This window comes from Eretmochelys imbricata, chromosome 10 (assembly GCF_965152235.1).
Source record: "Eretmochelys imbricata isolate rEreImb1 chromosome 10, rEreImb1.hap1, whole genome shotgun sequence".
In the NCBI taxonomy this organism is placed as follows: Eukaryota; Metazoa; Chordata; order Testudines; family Cheloniidae; genus Eretmochelys; species Eretmochelys imbricata.
Genome location: NC_135581.1, coordinates 32,913,533 through 32,932,565, shown reverse-complemented (window position 1 = coordinate 32,932,565; position 19,033 = coordinate 32,913,533). Strand labels below are relative to the sequence as shown.

Here is a 19,033-nt window from a genome sequence, read left to right as displayed (position 1 = left end):
GGGGTTGGGGCCTGGGGAGGTGGCTCAGAGATGCAGGCTTGGGACATTGCTTACCTCAAGCAGCTCCCTGAAGCAGCAGCATGTCCCTCTCCGGCTCCTATGCTGAAGCGCAGCCAGGAGGTTTTACTGCGCACTGCCCTGTCCACAGGCGCTGCCCCTGCAGCTTCCATTGGCCATGGTTTCTGGCCAATGGGAGCTGTGGGGGTGGCGCTAGGGGTGGGGGCAGCATGCAGAACAGAGCCCCCTGGCTGCCCCTACGCATAGGAGCTGGAGGGATGACATGCCGTGGCCCCTGACCCTGCTCCCCAGCTGGAGTGGGGCAAGCCCCCGACCTTGCTCCCCAGCGGGAGCTCGAGGGCTGGATTAAAATGGCTGGTGGGACAGATGCGGCCCATGGGCCGTAGTTTGCCCACCCCTGCTGATCAGCATGCTTTGTGCATGCACTGTCTGTGTATGACTTACTCTTTACCTCATCTTATGTTTCAGGTTTATTTTATTCATTATTATTTTATCCATTGTAAATAGTTCCTTGAGTGTTCCTCCTTATTTCAGTTAGTATAGACATTTTGTTTCCAGCCTGCTAATCCACTTACCTCCTTAATCCTGTCTCCCAAGAAATGAGGCCTCACCCATGTCCAATTACTCATGTCAAGCCAGGTGTACATTCCTCTGCTTTTGTTTGTGTTTTATATATATTTTATTTTTTTGTATTTTGGGGAGGGGGGTTGTGCTTTCAAAAAAAAAGTTTATTAATTAGCAATATATTTTAAGATTATAGTAGTTATAATTATTTGAATTATTATTAATATTAGTCTTAAAGTATAAACCAGGGAGTGCAAGCTTACTTTTTATATATAGCCTACCAGGGTGTAATTTTATATTATAAATTACTTGTTTTTCTTTCAGAGTAACAGCCGTGTTAGTCTGTATTCGCAAAAAGAAAAGGAGTACTTGTGGCACCTTAGAGACTAACCAATTTATTTGAGCATGAGCTTTCGTGAGCTACAGCTCACTTCATCAGATGCATACCGTGGAAACTGCAGCAGACTTTATATATACACAGAGAATATGAAACAATACCTCCTCCCACCCCACTGTCCTGCTGGTAATAGCTTATCTAAAGTAATCGTCAGGTTAGGCCGTTTCCAGCACAAATCCAGGTTTTCTCACCCTCCACCCCCCCCCCACAAATTCACTCTCCTGCTGGTGATAGCCCATCCAAAGTGACAACTCTTTACACAATGTGCATGATAATGAAGTTAGGCCATTTCCTGCACAAATCCAGGTTCTCTCACTCCCTCACCCCCCTCCAAAAACCCACCCCCATACACACACAGACTCACTCTCCTGCTGGTAATAGCTCGTCCAAACTGACCACTCTCCAAGTTTAAATCCAAGTTAAACCAGAACATCTGGGGGGGGGGGGGGTAAGGAAAAAACAAGAGGAAATAGGCTACCTTGCATAATGACTTAGCCACTCCCAGTCTCTATTTAAGCCTAAATTAATAGTATCCAATTTGCAAATGAATTCCAATTCAGCAGTTTCTCGCTGGAGTCTGGATTTGAAGTTTTTTTGTTTTAAGATAGCGACCTTCATGTCTGTGATTGCGTGACCAGAGAGATTGAAGTGTTCTCCGACTGGTTTATGAATGTTATAATTCTTGACATCTGATTTGTGTCCATTTATTCTTTTACGTAGAGACTGTCCAGTTTGACCAATGTACATGGCAGAGGGGCATTGCTGGCACATGATGGCATAAATCACATTGGTGGATGTGCAGGTGAACGAGCCTCTGATAGTGTGGCTGATGTTATTAGGCCCTGTGATGGTGTCCCCTGAATAGATATGTGGGCACAATTGGCAACGGGCTTTGTTGCAAGGATAAGTTCCTGGGTTAGTGGTTCTGTTGTTTGGTATGTGGTTGTTGGTGAGTATTTGCTTCAGGTTGCGGGGCTGTCTGTAGGCAAGGACTGGCCTGTCTCCCAAGATTTGTGAGAGTGTTGGGTCATCCTTTAGGATAGGTTGTAGATCCTTAATAATGCGTTGGAGGGGTTTTAGTTGGGGGCTGAAGGTGACGGCTAGTGGCGTTCTGTTATTTTCTTTGTTAGGCCTGTCCTGTAGTAGGTAACTTCTGGGAACTCTTCTGGCTCTATCAATCTGTTTCTTTACTTCCGCAGGTGGGTATTGTAGTTGTAAGAAAGCTTGACAGAGATCTTGTAGGTGTTTGTCTCTGTCTGAGGGGTTGGAGCAAATGCGGTTGTATCGCAGAGCTTGGCTGTAGACGATGGATCGTGTGGTGTGGTCAGGGTGAAAGCTGGAGGCATGCAGGTAGGAATAGCGGTCAGTAGGTTTCCGGTATAGGGTGGTGTTTATGTGACCATTGTTTATTAGCACTGTAGTGTCCAGGAAGTGGATCTCTTGTGTGGACTGGACCAGGCTGAGGTTGATGGTGGGATGGAAATTGTTGAAATCATGGTGGAATTCCTCAAGGGCTTCTTTTCCATGGGTCCAGATGATGAAGATGTCATCAATATAGCGCAAGTAGAGTAGGGGCTTTAGGGGACGAGAGCTGAGGAAGCGTTGTTCTAAATCAGCCATAAAATGTGCGAGAAACTGCTGAATTGGAATTCATTTGCAAATTGGATACTATTAATTTAGGCTTAAATAGAGACTGGGAGTGGCTAAGTCATTATGCAAGGTAGCCTATTTCCTCTTGTTTTTTCCTACCCCCCCCCCCCCCCAGATGTTCTGGTTTAACTTGGATTTAAACTTGGAGAGTGGTCAGTTTGGACGAGCTATTACCAGCAGGAGAGTGAGTCTGTGTGTGTATGGGGGTGGGTTTTTGGAGGGGGGTGAGGGAGTGAGAGAACCTGGATTTGTGCAGGAAATGGCCTAACTTCATTATCATGCACATTGTGTAAAGAGTTGTCACTTTGGATGGGCTATCACCAGCAGGAGAGTGAATTTGTGGGGGGGGGTGGAGGGTGAGAAAACCTGGATTTGTGCTGGAAATGGCCTAACCTGACGATTACTTTAGATAAGCTATTACCAGCAGGACAGTGGGGTGGGAGGAGGTATTGTTTCATATTCTCTGTGTATATATAAAGTCTGCTGCAGTTTCCACGGTATGCATCTGATGAAGTGAGCTGTAGCTCACGAAAGCTCATGCTCAAATAAATTGGTTAGTCTCTAAGGTGCCACAAGTACTCCTTTTCTTTTTGTTTTTCTTTCAAAGTATATTTTTGTAATGTTAACTTTTTGCTTTTATTTGAATTACACTTTAAAAAACTGGTAGGGGACATAATGTTTTTATTTATTACTACAGGAAATTTAGGTGTGAAGTAGCACATAAATTAATGAATATAACATTTTGGGGGGGGTTATATTGGAAGTGGTTTTCTTTAGCTATTACACAGGACTTTCCATTTTTAGTATAGATAGGTTTATTTTACTAATGTTTTAACATTTTTAACTGTACTGTGCATTTTGGAGGTAGATTTCTTTTTTAAAGTGAACCCACATGCTAGCAGTTTTGTGTGTGTGACATTACACTTGCATGTGTAAGTGTTTTTAGGGTCAAACAGCAGTACAATTTGGGGTGGGGGTTAGACTTTGCATTGTTTGAGGAGGGAAAACAAACTTTTTTTTTTACACTGTACGGATTGCAGTGCTTTTACATTTAATTTTATGATATTGGACTCTTGTTGTTTGTTTTTTTTATTTTGCACTAACTGATGTTACTTTTTTGTAAAAAATTTTTAATTTTTTTGTGATGATAAAAGAGGGCAAGTTTTTTGTTTTTTGTTTTGCTTTATATTACTTAAGGCTGTTTTTACTTTGTATAGCATCTATTTTTTAAATACTACAAGTGTTGTTATTAGAACATATTGACTTAATTTTATATTTTTAAAGTAATTATAACATTATTGAATGGTTCCCATGGGTGTTCCCCCTTATTTTAGCTAGTACAGACATTCTGTTTCCAGCCTGCTAATTCATTACCTCCCTAATCCTGTCTCCCAAAAAACAAGGCCTCACTAATGTCCAATTACTCATGTTAAGCCAGGCCTACCGTAAGGTAGGTCTCAGCTTCCTTATTACTAAGATTTTTCTTGGAGCTTTGAGATTGGGACTAGACTTCTTTTCCTTTTTCTCTAGGCTGAGGTGAACTTTCTGAAAATGAGGGCTTTAGAGAGCATCAGAGTTTAATTCTAGTTTCATAAAACAGTCTTTATCCTTTATTAAAATTCCTAATAAAAACTTGTTTTAAAAACTCCTTTGTGTCCTCCAGTTTCCTGGAAATGTTTTCAGTATCTGAGATGTTTGTGACAAATTCCCAAGGAGACAAATTTTCCCCTTACTCACTTATCTCTCCACAATCAGGAATAAGGGATATGTGTGCACTAAACAGCTTGCTCAGACCCTGGCTACTTGAAGGAAATTTCCACCAATGTAATGAAGGTACACGGATGCTAACCCCTGATGCAGACAAGCTGCATGGCACAAAGTGAGGCTTTGATTGGGTTGTTCAGTTTGGTAACACTAATGTTGGGATACATGTATGACTTTCCTTAATGTAGATAGGGCATTAGAGCTAGAATGGCTACTTCCTGAGAGCCTGGACGTATGAACTCTTCCAGCTGGGGCACAACTTGTCTCCTCCCTGGCAGCAGTATCTGCTCCTGTCTCCCCTCTGTTGATTCCATTTCTCTTTAGGAATTTAATTAACTGGTTTTATTTAAACAGAACAGCCAGAGCTCCTTTCAGAGGTTCTGGCCAGACTCCCTCCCAGGCTTCTGGTATTAATCAGCTGACCACCTCCTGTCCCACTTTTCTGGTACTTTTTGGAATACTCAGTTCCCTGGTGTGTTTCCCTGTTACTCCACTGGCCCATCTTCTGTGTCAAAGTTGCATCTTAGAGGTTCTGGCTATATAGATGGGACCACTGAATTTCAACAGCTGGTCTCTGATTGCATATCAGTCTACTTGTCTTTGCGCAGGACAGCAAACAACTAACATCACTGGACAAAATATCTGACTCTTGTTTACAATCTAAAATTATTAGTTAAATCATCTTAGTCTGGTATTTTAGAATAGACTCATATATGTCATCTAAATAGGAGAGAAACAAAACCATTCTGACGAGGGAATTTCTCCAGGATCTCTTGAAGAGAAAGTGAGATTTCATTCCTGAACTAGATAAATGGGGTTGGAAGGACTGATGATGACAGAAAAATAATCCAAAGGAGCCTAGACAGAATGGACATTTGAGCAGGAAATTACAAAATGGGAATGAATTTCAGGGGAAATTTGAAATCTTAATGATGAATTGGAAGCACAGATAGTGGGAGGATGAAAACCAGAAAGCAGCAATGGGAGAAAGGGAGAGGATGGAGGGGGCAGCAATCTTGCTATATTTGTGTTATGATACAAGGATCATGTACACAAAGGCCTCATAGCATGAAACAAGGAAGGGAAACGAGGTACCCCTTTCTTCACCCTCATCAAGAGACAGGGAGGGGGCAGACAATAGCAATGGGAGAGCTGGGGGTTGGGGAAGGAACTCACTGCAGGAGGAATGGCCTTTCTTCTTCTTCCTGAAATCAGTGCATGAGGGGAGGAGTTCCTGGGGCGGTCAGAGGTGGAAATTGTGGGGTAAGCAGGGTCTCTCCAGATGCTTAGCAGAGGGCCTATCTTTAACTGCTTGCCTTAATGGCATAGGAGAAGGAATGTTGCCCTGAATAAAGCACCATAGTCCTTGACATCCCCAGCACACATTATTTGCAGTGGGTGTGGAGAGGGATGGTCTGGAGGAGGTAAATGTAGCTTGAACCCATGCGGAAAGCCAGTGCCCAAGCTGGTACATTAATAAAATCACCTAGTGGTGAAGCAAGATGTGTGTGTGCTTCTCTGTGCTCATCTGACTCCAGCATGTTATCTTACCAGCAGAGCCCGTAAAATGGGGTTAAGGCCTGGAGCAGGGCTAGAGGAAACAATGTGATGGGTCTGACCTTCCTGGAATGAAATGTCTCCCCAAACAATCTTGTCTGCAATGGTGTTGTAGCCATGTTGGTCCCAGAATATTAGCGAGACAAGGAGGGTGAGGTAGTATCTTTTATTGAACCATCTTCTGTTGGTGAGAGAGACAAGCTTTTGAGCCCCACACAGTTCTTCTTCAGGATCTGAAGTTGGTCCAATAAAAGATAATACCTCATCTATCTCGGCTCCCCAGACAATAACAGTTTGGCAGCAGTAGCCTACAATAGTTAAGGTTGAAGCCTGATTTTTGAACCCTCTTTACCCAAGATTTCCAAAAAAAGAACTGTATCCCCTGAAAATTTCATGTGCAGTATCTCATCTCTGAGCAGAGTTTGCTAGGCAGTTTGGTAAAATTCAGAAAAGGAGTTTTAAATAGTGGAGGTTCTCACAAGGTCCCTGTTCACTCTATAACTCCCCCCTCACTTGCTCTGGCTCAGCCTGACTCCAGACCAGATGCCTGGGAGAGAGGAGTTAGACCCCCCCTCAAGGCTGTCAGTTGAAAGGGAAGAGAGGGGGGCAGAGAGAGCCAGAGGGGAAGGGAGCATCCAGCCCCCCTCACAGAGTGACTATTTTTTCAATTTTCCCAATCCTAAATTGGAAAACTCTGTCAAGTTAGGTTCCCACAGGGCCTACTGCAGCATTGTGAAGGGAATGACTGCCCTAGGGACAGCTCGGCTGGCTACCTCAGCCGCCATAGCCTACAGCCTGATTCCTGAAAGTTACTTCAGCCAGAAGGAAAAGCAGAAAGCTTATATCTAAGAGCATTTTCCCAAGATTCAGACTATCTCTTGGAGCTGAAAAACTATTTTTGAGATCCAGACTGCTTTGCAGATCATCGGATCCCTCAGACAAGACAGACATAGGACCACAGTGCCTGCAACATCTGTAAGTGCAGCACTGACAGGTACCTGGAGCTAGGAGGGGTCAGTACAATGGGAGTAAGGGCTGGAGCAGGGTTGGAGGATAGAATGTATTCAGTCTGATGCTCCCATTGTCCTTCCTAATAAGAAATGTGTCACAGCTACATTACAGTATCAAAATTATTCAAGGCTTTATGTCACAGCTTATTTTATATGCTTCTCTGTAACATTTTAGTTATCTGTACTAAAACATCCCTATCTAAAGCTTCTTTGCTCTTTTCTGAGTGCTGTATTCCTCGATTTGTAAATGTTGTGAATCCTGCAAATCTTGGTAATTGTATTTTTCCCCTCTCGCTGAAATAATGTTTCATTGGGAATGTAAAAAGAAAAGGAGTACTTGTGGCACCTTAGAGACTAACCAATTTATTTGAGCATAAGCTTTCGTGAGCTACAGCTCACTTCATCGGATGAAGCTCACAAAAGCTTATGCTCAAATAAATTGGTTAGTCTCTAAGGTGCCACAAGTACTCCTTTTCTTTTTGCGAATACAGACTAACACGGCTGTTACTCTGAAACCTGTCATTTGGAATGTGTCATTGAATATATAAATACCTGCTTTTCCCCAGTCTTCAAAGTCCCTTTTACTCTACAAACATAGATAGTCTCGTTTTTATATGTTGGTAATAGAGACTATTGAAAGGGCTTTAATTTCTTTGCAAGAGAATCCCATTTTTATAGTTAACGTAATAGTTTAAATATGGATATTAGCCTATATATTTTTCCCTGCTCAGTGACCACCCAGTGGTTCTCCTTTGTATGCTCCTTAGCTGCTCTTATGGGCTGGCTTGTTAGTTACAAATAATGTAAGTGTCACAAAGGAAGTTAGGGGCTGTTTGTTCGATAATCGTTCCGATCCCCTTCTTCGTCCCTGGGATCAATGTCCCTCTCTGTGATTTGTTAACACTGTCACATGACACTCCCTTGCTTAGCAGGGGAGAAACTGTGATTCCTTAGCAATGTCACATGATAAGGGCTAGCTACTGCTGCTGCCTGGTTTCTTCGCAGAGCCCCCAGCTGGTCCAGGCCGTCCGCTCTCCTCTCCTCGGCTGTGCGCCCGGGAGGAAGGCTTCAATTACTAGCCTAGCCAAGCTGGGGACTGTCTCAGGCTGTAACTAGCTCCCTAGGACTCTCCAAACGCCAACTCCTGAGCCGGAGACTCAAGGTAACTGAGAGATCTCGGGTAAAGTGCGTCAGTAAAAACACCCCCCCCCCCCGCCCCCAGCTGCCCCATCTCCGCTTCCTATGTGTTTGCGAGTCCCAGACCGGCTGGCTTTATTGACATCCCCTTAGCGCCCACAGGCGCTGACCCAGTTATAGGACAGCAAGTACACCCGGAAATGGAGCAATAACCAAGTCCCCCAGCTGAAGAGGGAAGGGGTTAGAAGGAAAGAGAGGGGAAGGAAAAATAAGAAAAGGGGTGATAAACTCCAAGAGAAGTGCTGCCCAGAGCTGTCATTGTATCATCGAGAAGAGTTAATCTAAAAGGAGGCAGAGTAAAAGGCAGTGCCCTATCTCTGTTTAGTAATTATGCTGATGAAAGATTATGCTGCCCTCCCAGACCAGGGAAACCACCCACAGTGGAGCCAGTTATTCTGCTCTCTCCCAGTGTTTTGTTCAGGCTCTGTTAAAAGGAGGTTACACAAATGTCTTGGTTCATTTAGTCCTGTGGAAGACGCAGGGTCTGCACAGTAGCAGAGGGACAAGCAAGTGGTATCTGTTCAAAAGAGCCTGAGGGGACTTCAGCTTCAAAATGGACTGAAACCCTTTATAAAATCTCCCCGGTTGCCCTGATCTGAACAACATCCATGTGTTACTCTGTCCATAGGCGCTGACTCCGTGGGTGCTCCGGGGCTCTGCAACCAGCGGCAGCTCTCCACCCTTCCCCCACCGCCACAGCTTGCCTTCGCCCTTGCCGCCTCCTCCTCCTCCTCCCTGAGCGCGCCAGGTGCCCGCTTCTCCCCCCCCCCCCCAGCGCTTGCCGCAGCAAAACAGCTGAGGGGAGGCGGAAAGCAGCACGCTCAAGGGAGGAGGCAGGGCCGGGGTGTGGATTTAGGGAGGGATCCAATAGGGGCAGGGAGGGGGTAGAGTTGAGGCAGGGACTTTGGGGGAAGGGGTTGGAATGGGGGCGGGGAGGGGGGCACGAGCACCCACTGGCGCCATGAGAAGTTGGCCCCTGTGACTCTGCCCGATTTCCCCCGGAGAGCCAGGGGAAGTGAAATGACTGCAGGGGAGCTGGCTTGGGGAACTGTTAATGGAGATGTCAGGAAAAGGGTGAGGAAGCAATAAATTCAAGAAGGCAGGAGTGAGACATTATCCAGTGTTGCCAACTCTCATAACTGGTGTTTCTCTTAAAGCTCCAGCTTTGTGATTATGTGCGAATCTGTTGTCATTTAAAACATGACCTCTAAAGGCTCAAAAACCAGAAGGCAAATAAATTTGTTTTTAAAAATTACATGATATTTGAACACTTAGGTTAGCAATGCTTTAATTAAGGGGTAGAGGCAGCTTTTCAGGACAGGTGAGTGGGAGCGGGCAGTGCCAGCATAGAACAGGTGACCACTACACCGGGGTGGGCAAACTTTTGGCCTGAGAGCCACACTGGGTTTCCAAAACTGTATGGAGGGCTAGGGAGGGAAGGCTGTGCCTCTCCAAACAGCCTGGCCCCCACCTCCTGTCTTCCCCCTCCCACTTCCCACCCCCTGACTTCCCCCCTCACAACCCCTGACTCATCCAACGCTCCCAGTCCCCTGACTGCCCCAACCCCTATCCACACCCCTGCCCCCTGACAGGCCCCCCGGGCCTCCCATGCCTATCCAACCACCCCGTTCCCTGTCCCCTGACCTCCACCCCATCCAACCACACCCTGCTCCCTGTCCCCTGACTGCCCCCCGGGACCTCCTGCCCCTTATCCAACCCTCCTGCCCCCTTACCATGCCACTCAGAGCAGCAGGAGTGGCAGCCGTGCTGCCCAGCCCAGCCATGCCGCTGCGCTGCCCAGCAGGAGCTCGCAGCCCAGAGCACTGGCGTCACGGCGAGGTGAGGCTGCAAGGGAGGGGCCGGGGGCTAGTCTCCCTGGCTGGGAGCTCAAGGGCCAGGCAGGATGTGGCCTGTGGACCATAGTTTGCTCATCTCTGCACTACACACAGCAAATGTCTTGTGCCTGCGGGGAAAGATTGTCACCTCCTATTTCTTCCCTTTGGGAAGGAGTGTCAGAGAGGCCACATCTCCTTCTGCCCAGGGCTTCCAGCGGGGAGAGAACTGACATTAACCTGTCTGGTTACTCACACACATAGAATCGCTGTCCCCTCCACTCCCCAGGCTTTTTGTGTTTTCTGATGGGCTCTGGTCTCTGCCAGTAAGATCTTTGCAAGTTGCTTAGTATTGTTCTCCTCCTAAGTCCCCCAATTTATGAAGAGCCAACTCTCCTACTGGGGACACAACACACATCTGACTTTAGCACAGGTATTTCCCTTCCATGCAACTAAAACGTCCCTCAGTAAAGAGAGTCCTGATCTTGCCCATTTCTCCTCCCTTGATCAGGATTTCCAGTTATCAAACCAGAGATGATCTGCCACATGGAACAAAAGGGAGAGCTGTTGATCCCCTCTTTCCAGGGCTATGAGGAAACAGTGAGACTAAATTGCACCTCCACAGGTGAGACATTAGATAAACTAGGGAATAGTCAAAAAGAAAAGGAGTACTTGTGGCACCTTAGAGACTAACAAATTTATTTGAGCATAAGCTTTCGTGAGCTACAGCTCACTTCATCGGATGCATGTGAGCATAATGAAAATCTGGAATTCCCTCAGACCTGTTGTGAGTTCTCACCACTTTGTCTTGTCTAACTCAGACCACTGTTGTTACCAGTCTTTTTTGAGTCTTTAAACATGTCCCTCATGCGTGTGAGATCAGAATCTTTCACCAGTCCATTGGGGCTGCCCCTGCATATCCTTGTGTCATCCATCTGAGTTCATAAAGAGCCGAGTGGCTACAACTGTTCCTGACTTCCCCCTTACTGCCCTTGGCAGCAAGATGGAACTCGGTGGTGTCCGCCTTCTACTGTGCATCATTTTTTCTCTCTAACTCTTAATAATTGGTGAGTTTGGGTTAGTCAACCAGTCATCTTTTTGTTAATTAAAAAAAGGTTTCTTTGTTATCTCCTTGTGTCTTTGTCACTATCACCTTGAATAGGGAATTCAAAGCCTTTGGGCTTTAAGCCTTGTCCATCTTGTAGTGGACTTATTCCCCTGGCTGACAGCCACTGACTGCTGTTGCTTATTTTGTTTGTGTGAGAACCATGTGCCTGATAGGTGTTTGATCTGCTAGCCCTTCTCATCAAGAGCCTGTCAGTCGAGAGATACTCATCTGAAGCTGTTACTCCTGGAACAGTCAAGGAGAGGAACATCTCATCCAGAAGAATGCGCCTCTGACACTAAAAGAGGACCTGCGGCCTTGAAATCATATCCAGCCAGTGCTCCAGTGAGTGGAAAGCCAACACCTAAGACCAGTATCAGTACTAGTGTTAGGTAATCCCTGGATTCCTAATCCACACCTGGCACCATTGGGAGTGTCAAAGACCAACCCTGCCTCCTCCACACTATGGCAAGGCAGGTCAGCGCATCAGTCAGAAGACTCCTGGCACCTATCTGCCTCCCCATAAAAGGAAAAATCTAAGAGGCCTAAGAAGAATCATATCCCTTCTGCCTCCTCAGGAGCCAAACATTAAGCCATCTCCTACCGCGGGGCTAATGTGGCAGGAATGCCTGCATGCTCAGTATCAAGCAAAGTCAAATCAACCCGGTGCCAGAGTCCAAAACCAGGCAGTTTTACTAGACACTGAAGCCCTTGGTACCAGAACAAGCACTGGTGGTTGAATCAATTGTGGTGCCAGCAGACAGCCTGTTGGCTTCAGTCACCATATCACTGGTAGCTTCTGTCATCATCAAGATCACTACTTACAGCATATTCCTTCTCCTCTCTTGACCATGCTTTTTCTCCCTCCTCTAGGTAGAAACCATCCCCAGTTTCTTCTCCCTGTGCAACTGGGTCAGATGATAGGTCACCTTCTCACCATATAACTCCTTATCCTAGGGCCCCATCTCACCCTTCACATTCTGCTTGGCCTTCACCTTGGCTTACTCAACCCTATCAGCCTTTTCCTTTTAATATTCCCTCTTGGCAACACTTTAGAGAATGAAGCCCTCCCTCCAAAGCTTGCCCCTCTCATTCATCTATGCAATGGTGAAGATCTAGCTCTGCTGCTGCTGCTTTTGACTTCTCATACTGAGATGTCCCTACCTAGACCTTCTTCAATAGCTAGGGAAGAGGTGGAAGAATACTTGATCAGCAGTTTCTAGATCCAGCCTCTCCAATGGACCTCTCATCTTCCTCTCCTGAGGCAGCAGTATCTTCAGCACGATTACTGGCCTCAGATGTCTTTAAAGCCTTTCAGGATCTGCTATTCAGAATCACTGAGACACTGGAAATTGAGACTTCAGTGGTTCAACAGACAGGCCCACAGATTATTTGATACCCTCTGTCTAGAAATGCCCATTAACAAAGGCATATTGAAACCAGACAAAGCCCTCTGGCAAACCCCAACTAGACAACCCAAACTGCTGAATATGCAGAGCAGGCTGGATTGAGTTAAATTGTAGAAGATTAGGGTTGGAAGAGACCTCAGGAGGTCATCCAGTCCAACCCCTTGCTCACAGCAGGACCAACCCCAACTAAATCATCCCAGCCAGGGCTTTTCAAAGTAATTTAAATCTCTGATTTAAATCATGGTTTAAATTAGCAAGCAGGAAATCTTGATTTAAATAGTTAATTTTAATCTTGTTTTGCATTTGTACTTTTTAGTTACTTTCCTAAAGAAATGTTAAGTCTCATGGTTGGTATAACTATTAAAAATATAGTGCTTTTCAACCAAATATAGCCTTTACACGAAATTTGGTACTTTTTACTAACCAGGAGTATACACTATATCTATAGGCATTTATTTAAACAAAAAATAAAATGTAGCCATGGTAGGACAAGTAGCTGGAGGGAGCCACCTGGCATGCTTGTCTGTCCAAGACCATAAACATGTATTCAGGGTGGCTAGCCCATCCTGCTGCTGGGGCTGCATTCTGTTTTTAGCATGCTAACTTAGATGAGAACTAGCATGAATATGTCTCCACAAGCTGGGAACTACACCCCCAGGCTTGAAGTGTAGACATACCCTGTGGGGTCACATGTAACAAGTGCAGGTGTCATATGTTCATATGTAAATAAGATTTTCAAGATGAGTCCTTGTTCTAAGGTTTCGTTTCTCTCCTGTGACTTATCTCTGGATTCTCATTTTATTGACTAGGTGATGGGATTGTGAGTGAGAATGAGGAGGAGAATCCACACCAGGAAGGTCCTGAGTCAATGGAACCACAGGACAAGTTATCACGAATGCTCCAAAGGAATATTTCCCAGAGTCCTGAACAGGGCAAAGCCTGTGGCGGTCAACGCAGATCGGAACGGCATCTGCAAACTCTTCCAGGGAAGAGACAAAGTAAATCAACTGCATGTGAAAGAACTTTCAGGAAACTGCCAGACATTGTCCAACAGGGAAATTCAATGAGGAGGAAATCAATAATGTGTGATGACTGTGGGAAAAGCTTCAGGGTGAGTTCAAACCTCAGACAGCACCAGAGAATCCACACTGGAGAGAAACCCTTTGGATGTGCCGAGTGTGGGGAAAATTTCCGACAACGATCACACCTTATTCAGCATCAAAGAATCCACACAGGGGAGAGACCCTATGAATGTTCTGAATGTGGGAAAAGCTTCAGTATGAGTTCAAAACTCATTCGGCATCAGATAATCCACACAGGAGAAAAACCCTATAAATGTGCCGAATGTGGCAAGAGCTTTAGTGGGAACTGGCAGCTAATCCAGCATCAGAGAATCCACACAGGAGAGAGACCCTACGAATGTGGTGACTGTGGGAAGACTTTCAGTGTGAGCTCAGCCCTTACTCGTCATCAGAGAACCCACACTGGAGAGAAGCCTTATGAATGTGCCGAGTGCAGCAAAACCTTCAGTCAGAGCTCAGAGCTTATGAAACATCAAAGAGTCCACACAGGCGAGAAGCCCTATGAGTGTGCTGAGTGTGGGAAGAGCTTCAGTGTGAGCTCTGCCCTCATTCAGCATCAGAGATTCCACATGGGGGAAAGACCTTATGAATGTGCTGAGTGTGGGAAAAGCTTCACAGTGAGCTCACACCTCATTCAGCACCGGCGATTCCACACGGGGGAAAGGCCCTATGAATGTGCTGACTGTGGGAAAAGCTTCCTTTGGAGATCAGCCCTTCTTCGACATCGGAGAATCCACACAGGAGAGAGACCCTATGAATGCACTGAATGTGGGGAAAGCTTCCGTCAGAGTGCGCATCTTATCCAGCATCGCCGAATCCACACTGGGGAGAAACCCTATGAATGTGCCAACTGTGGGAAAGGCTTCACTGTGAGCTCTGCCCTTATTCGACATCAGAGAATCCACATTGTGGGGGAGCCCTAAGAGCTGTCTGAAAATGGAGAAAACTTCATATCTGATATCCTTCCAGGGTCTCCCAGTGGATGGAAGCCAGTTGTGTTTCCACTTTGGGGCCACAGGGCTCTTCCCTTTTCATAGTGAATGAAAAATGCCTTGCTGAGGATGGAGTGTAGGTGGTTGAGTTAGACAAAGAGGCAGTGTTGGTGCTGGAAGAAGAGTCATGTAGGGCCCTAGGGTGTAGGGAGAAATGCATGGTAGGAGCCAGAGGAGGGACCAGGAGGTGCTGGGGGGGGGGTCATTTGGGTGATGGAAGGGGGAAGTATGTACTGTAATTAAGGGGAAGTCATTTTAGTCATTTTTAATAAATATATTTAAGAGGAATGAAAAAATGAGCACAGGGAGGGCACCAGACAATTTATAGTGGGAAATAAGTGGAGCATCTTCTAGCAGATTGAGCAGAAGGTGGAAAGTCAACACTCTTGGGTCCTATTCCCAATTCTGTCACAGACTTGTTTGGTAATTCTGGGCAGCTCACTTCCTCACTGTGCCTTTGTTCTCCCCCCTCCACCCCCATCTGTAAAACGGAGACTATAATAATAATGATAATCACTCTCACAGGAGGATTTTATTATTTAATGTCTATATTAAAGTAGTGACCAGAGGCCTCATCAGGAATTGGGGCTATATTGTACTAGGTGGTGCACAATGAGGTTTGCACAGTTCTTGCCCGGAAGAGTTTACAATGTAAGAAACCAGCTTCCTTCTCTGGGATTCTGTAGCCCTTGTTACTGACAAGAATTTTTCTTGAAGTTATGAACTTTGAGGATTCTTTTTGTGAGTGCAGGGAGCATGGTTGTGTGTTTTTATTTGTGTGTGTGTTTTGAAATATGGATTTCACAGGGTATCTGAGTTTAATTTTAGTTTCAAAAAACATTATCTTTATTGTTTTTTTAAAGTTCTAATAAAAAGTTGTTTAAAATGATCGGTGTTTCCTGCTGTGTCAAGAGTCCCTACATCCTCTTTCCTTGATACTCAGCTAGCCCATTTTCTATCTCAAAGACTCCCTTGGAGGTTCTGGCTCTATAGATGGGGCTTATAGTTGCATCTCAATATCTGGGCTCTGATTACATTCACCCACTTGTCTTTGTACAGGTCAGCAAACAACTGGGATTATTGGAGAAAACGTGTGACACGTGTTAAAATCTAAAATTATTAGACAAATCATTTTAATTTGATGTTTTATACTAGCCTCACCCACTTAGTCTGAACGGGAGCAAAAGGCATTGCCACCTTCTTTTACCCCTCAAAATGCATTCAACCCCTCCCTCACCTCCCTCTCATAAATATCAAAACAAAAAACAAAAACCTGAAACCAATCAACTTAAAATGTGTTAATTTAAAAAAAAACACTCTAAGCTGATTTTTTATACTGAAAAGGGAGTAGTGACAGACTCCATCAAGGCCATTAGGACTAATGCTATTGATTTCACATGGAAGGTGCTCAGATACTAGCATGATGGGTGGCAGTATAAACCCTTATGGGTGTGTCTAAATGGGAGGGGTTTAGTCTGCATTAACTCAAGTTAGTCCAGTGTGAAAATGTCTGCGTATACACAACACAGTTCGTCACAGCGCATGAATGCCACATTTATCACAAGCTCTGGAATTCTCTTTCAAAGTGTATTGTTTGATGCAAATCAAGTTAGGTCCCTTGTTTGTCTGCACTGTTTTGGCAGTCTTCCAACTTCTATCCCACACTGCTTTGTGGGTGTCCATTATTGACCTGTCTGTTTACCTGTGTGCCCTCCACTGCTCTGGGGTCAAGTTGATCAGATGTTCCTTCCTGCATTTAAAAACTGGCAAAGGCCCAGAAGTTGCCCACTTGCTCCTGGATTTGGCTGTAGCAGTGTTGCTGTAATGCTATTTCAGAAACTTTGGAACATGCAATTTCTGTTATGAACTGGGGACGCATTACTTGGAAGTAACAGATGAGGACCTGGCACATGAAATTGCAAGTCCATTAGCAAGAATTTTTAATCAATCTGTAAACTCAGGGGTTGTACCGTATGAGTGGAGAATTGCTAACATAGTTCCTATTTTTAAGAAAGGTTAAAAAAGCAATCCGGGTAACTACAGGCCTGTTAGTTTGACATCTGTATGCAAGGTCTTGGAAAAAATTTTGAAGGAGAAAGTAGTTAAGGACATTGAGGTCAGTGGTAATTGGGACAAAATACAACATGGCTTTACAAAAGGTAGATCATGCCAAACCAACCTGATCTCCTTCTTTGAGAAGGTAACATTTTTTTAGACAAAAGGAAAGCAGTGGCTCTAATTTACCTCAATTTCAGTAAGGCATTTGATACCGTTCCACATGAAGAATTATTAGTTAAATTGGAAAAGATGGGGATCAATATGCAAATTGAAAGGTGGATAAGGCACTGGTTAAAGGGGAGACTACAGCAGGTCACACTGAAAGGTGAACTGTCAGACTGGAAGGAGGTTACTAGTGGAGTTCCTCAGGGATCAGTTTTGGGACCAATCTTATTTAATCTTTTTATTACTGACCTTGGCACAAAAAGTGGGAGTGTGCTAATAAAGTTTGTGGATGACACAAAGCTGAGAGGTATTGCCAATATAGAGAAGGACCGGGATATCATACAGGAAGATCTGGATGACCTCGTAAACTGGAGTAATAGCAATAGGATGAAATTTAATAGTGAAAAGTGCAAGGTCATGCATTTAGGGATTAATAACAAGAATTTCTGTTATAAGCTGGGGACGCATTACTTGGAAGTGACAGAGGAGGAGGAGAAGGACCTTGGAGTATTGGTTGATCACAGGATGACTATGAGCCGCCAATGTGATATGGCCGTGAAAAAAGCTAATGCGGTCTTGGGATGCATCAGGTGAGGTATTTCCAGTCGAGATAAGGAGGTGTTAGTACCGTTATACAAGGCACTGGTGAGACCTCATCTGGAATACTGTGTGTGCAGTTCTGGTCTCTCATGTTTAAGAAGGATGAATCAAACAGGTACAGAGAAGGTCTACTAGGATGATCCGAGGAATGGAAAACCTGTTTTATGAAAGGAGAATCAATAAGCTTGGCTTGTTTAGCCTAACTAAAAGAAGGCTGAGGGGAGATATGATTGCTCCCTATAAATATATCAGAGGGATAAATACCATGGAGGGAGAAGAATTATTTAAGCTCAGTACCAATGTGGACACAAGAACAAATGGATATAACCTGGCCATCAGGAAGTTTAGACTTGAAATTAGTCGAAGGTTTCTAACCATCAAAGGAGTGAAGTTCTGGGAAGCAGTGGGGGCAAAAGATATATCTGGCTTCGAGATTAAACTTGATAAATTTATGGAGGAGATGACATGATGGGATAGCCTAATTTTGGCAATTAATTGATATTCAACCACTAGAGGTAGATATGCCCAGTGGCCTCTGATGGGATGTTAGATGTGGTGTGATCTGAGTTATTACAGAGAATTCTTTCCTGGGTGTCTGGCTGGTGAGTCTTGCCCACATGCTCAGGGTTTAGCTGATCGCCATATTTGGGGTCGGGAAGGAATTTTCCCCCAGGGCAGATTGGCAGCAGCCCCGGGGGTTTTTCACCTTCCTCTGCAGCGTGGGGCACAGGTCACTTGCTGGAGGATTCTCTGCACCCTGAAGTCTTTAAACCACGATTTGAGGACTTCAGTAACTCAGACATAAGTTAGGGGTTTGTTACAGGAGTTGGTGGGTGAGATTCCTTGGCCTGCGTTTTGCAGGAGGTCAGACTAGATGATCATAATGGTCCCTTCTGATCTTAAAGTCTATGATTCTATTATTCTATGCCTTTTGGAGTGTTGAGACCTCATAGCCATCTGGGGAGAAGTGTTGGTGCAACTATCTTATGTGGTAAGTCACTGGAATAAAGATCTTTTTGTGGATGTGGCTAAGGAGATGTCTGCAAGGGATTACAACTGGGTGCCTACCAATGCTGAGCAAACAGCTCAGGGGTATTTACACTAAAACCAGGGTGTGACTTGGGGGAGCATCCTGGAACCCCCATATTCCTCATTTTTGTATTATTGTGATCTTACATCTAAAGCATGCCTTGAAAAGTATCGGAGAAAGGTTATGATCTGCTGAAAGTCATTTCTCTATCTATATATGTGTATCATTAATGCATATGAAGTTATGAGAATTGTGTTGTATGATGGTCACTAAAACGTGCTGTAAATTAGGGACTCAGCCAGACATTAGCTCCCCAGAGGCAACCGTAAGGAAAGTAGCCAGCACCGAGGTGGGGGTGTCAATCAACCCTTCAATAACCATTGTCCAGCAAAGGAGCTACAATGCAATGACTCACCTGCATGAGGCCACACTAGGGGAATTGCTCAGCCTTGCCTGGAGACTCAGCAATGCCCATCAGACATGCCTGGACTTGTATTTTCCACCACATGGACAGAGAGTATAAAACAGACACAGTGACCACGTGCTTGGCCTTTTCTCCTGCCCCCGCCTATGCTGCAAACAACAAAGACACCGAGAAGAAGG

General features: G+C 45.0%; 1 protein-coding gene across 1 annotated transcript in view; it reads left to right on the top strand.

The window, feature by feature from the left end:
* The first annotated feature begins 8,001 nt into the window (after window positions 1-8,001).
* Window positions 8,002-19,033, top strand: part of LOC144271194 (uncharacterized) — a 37,515-nt gene continuing 26,483 nt past the window's right edge. The window contains exons 1-2 of the mRNA XM_077828373.1: window positions 8,002-8,122; window positions 13,313-14,490. Of these exons, the coding sequence (XP_077684499.1) occupies window positions 13,372-14,490 (1,119 nt within the window). The 5' untranslated portion in view covers window positions 8,002-8,122; window positions 13,313-13,371. The remainder of the gene's footprint in view (window positions 8,123-13,312; window positions 14,491-19,033) is intronic.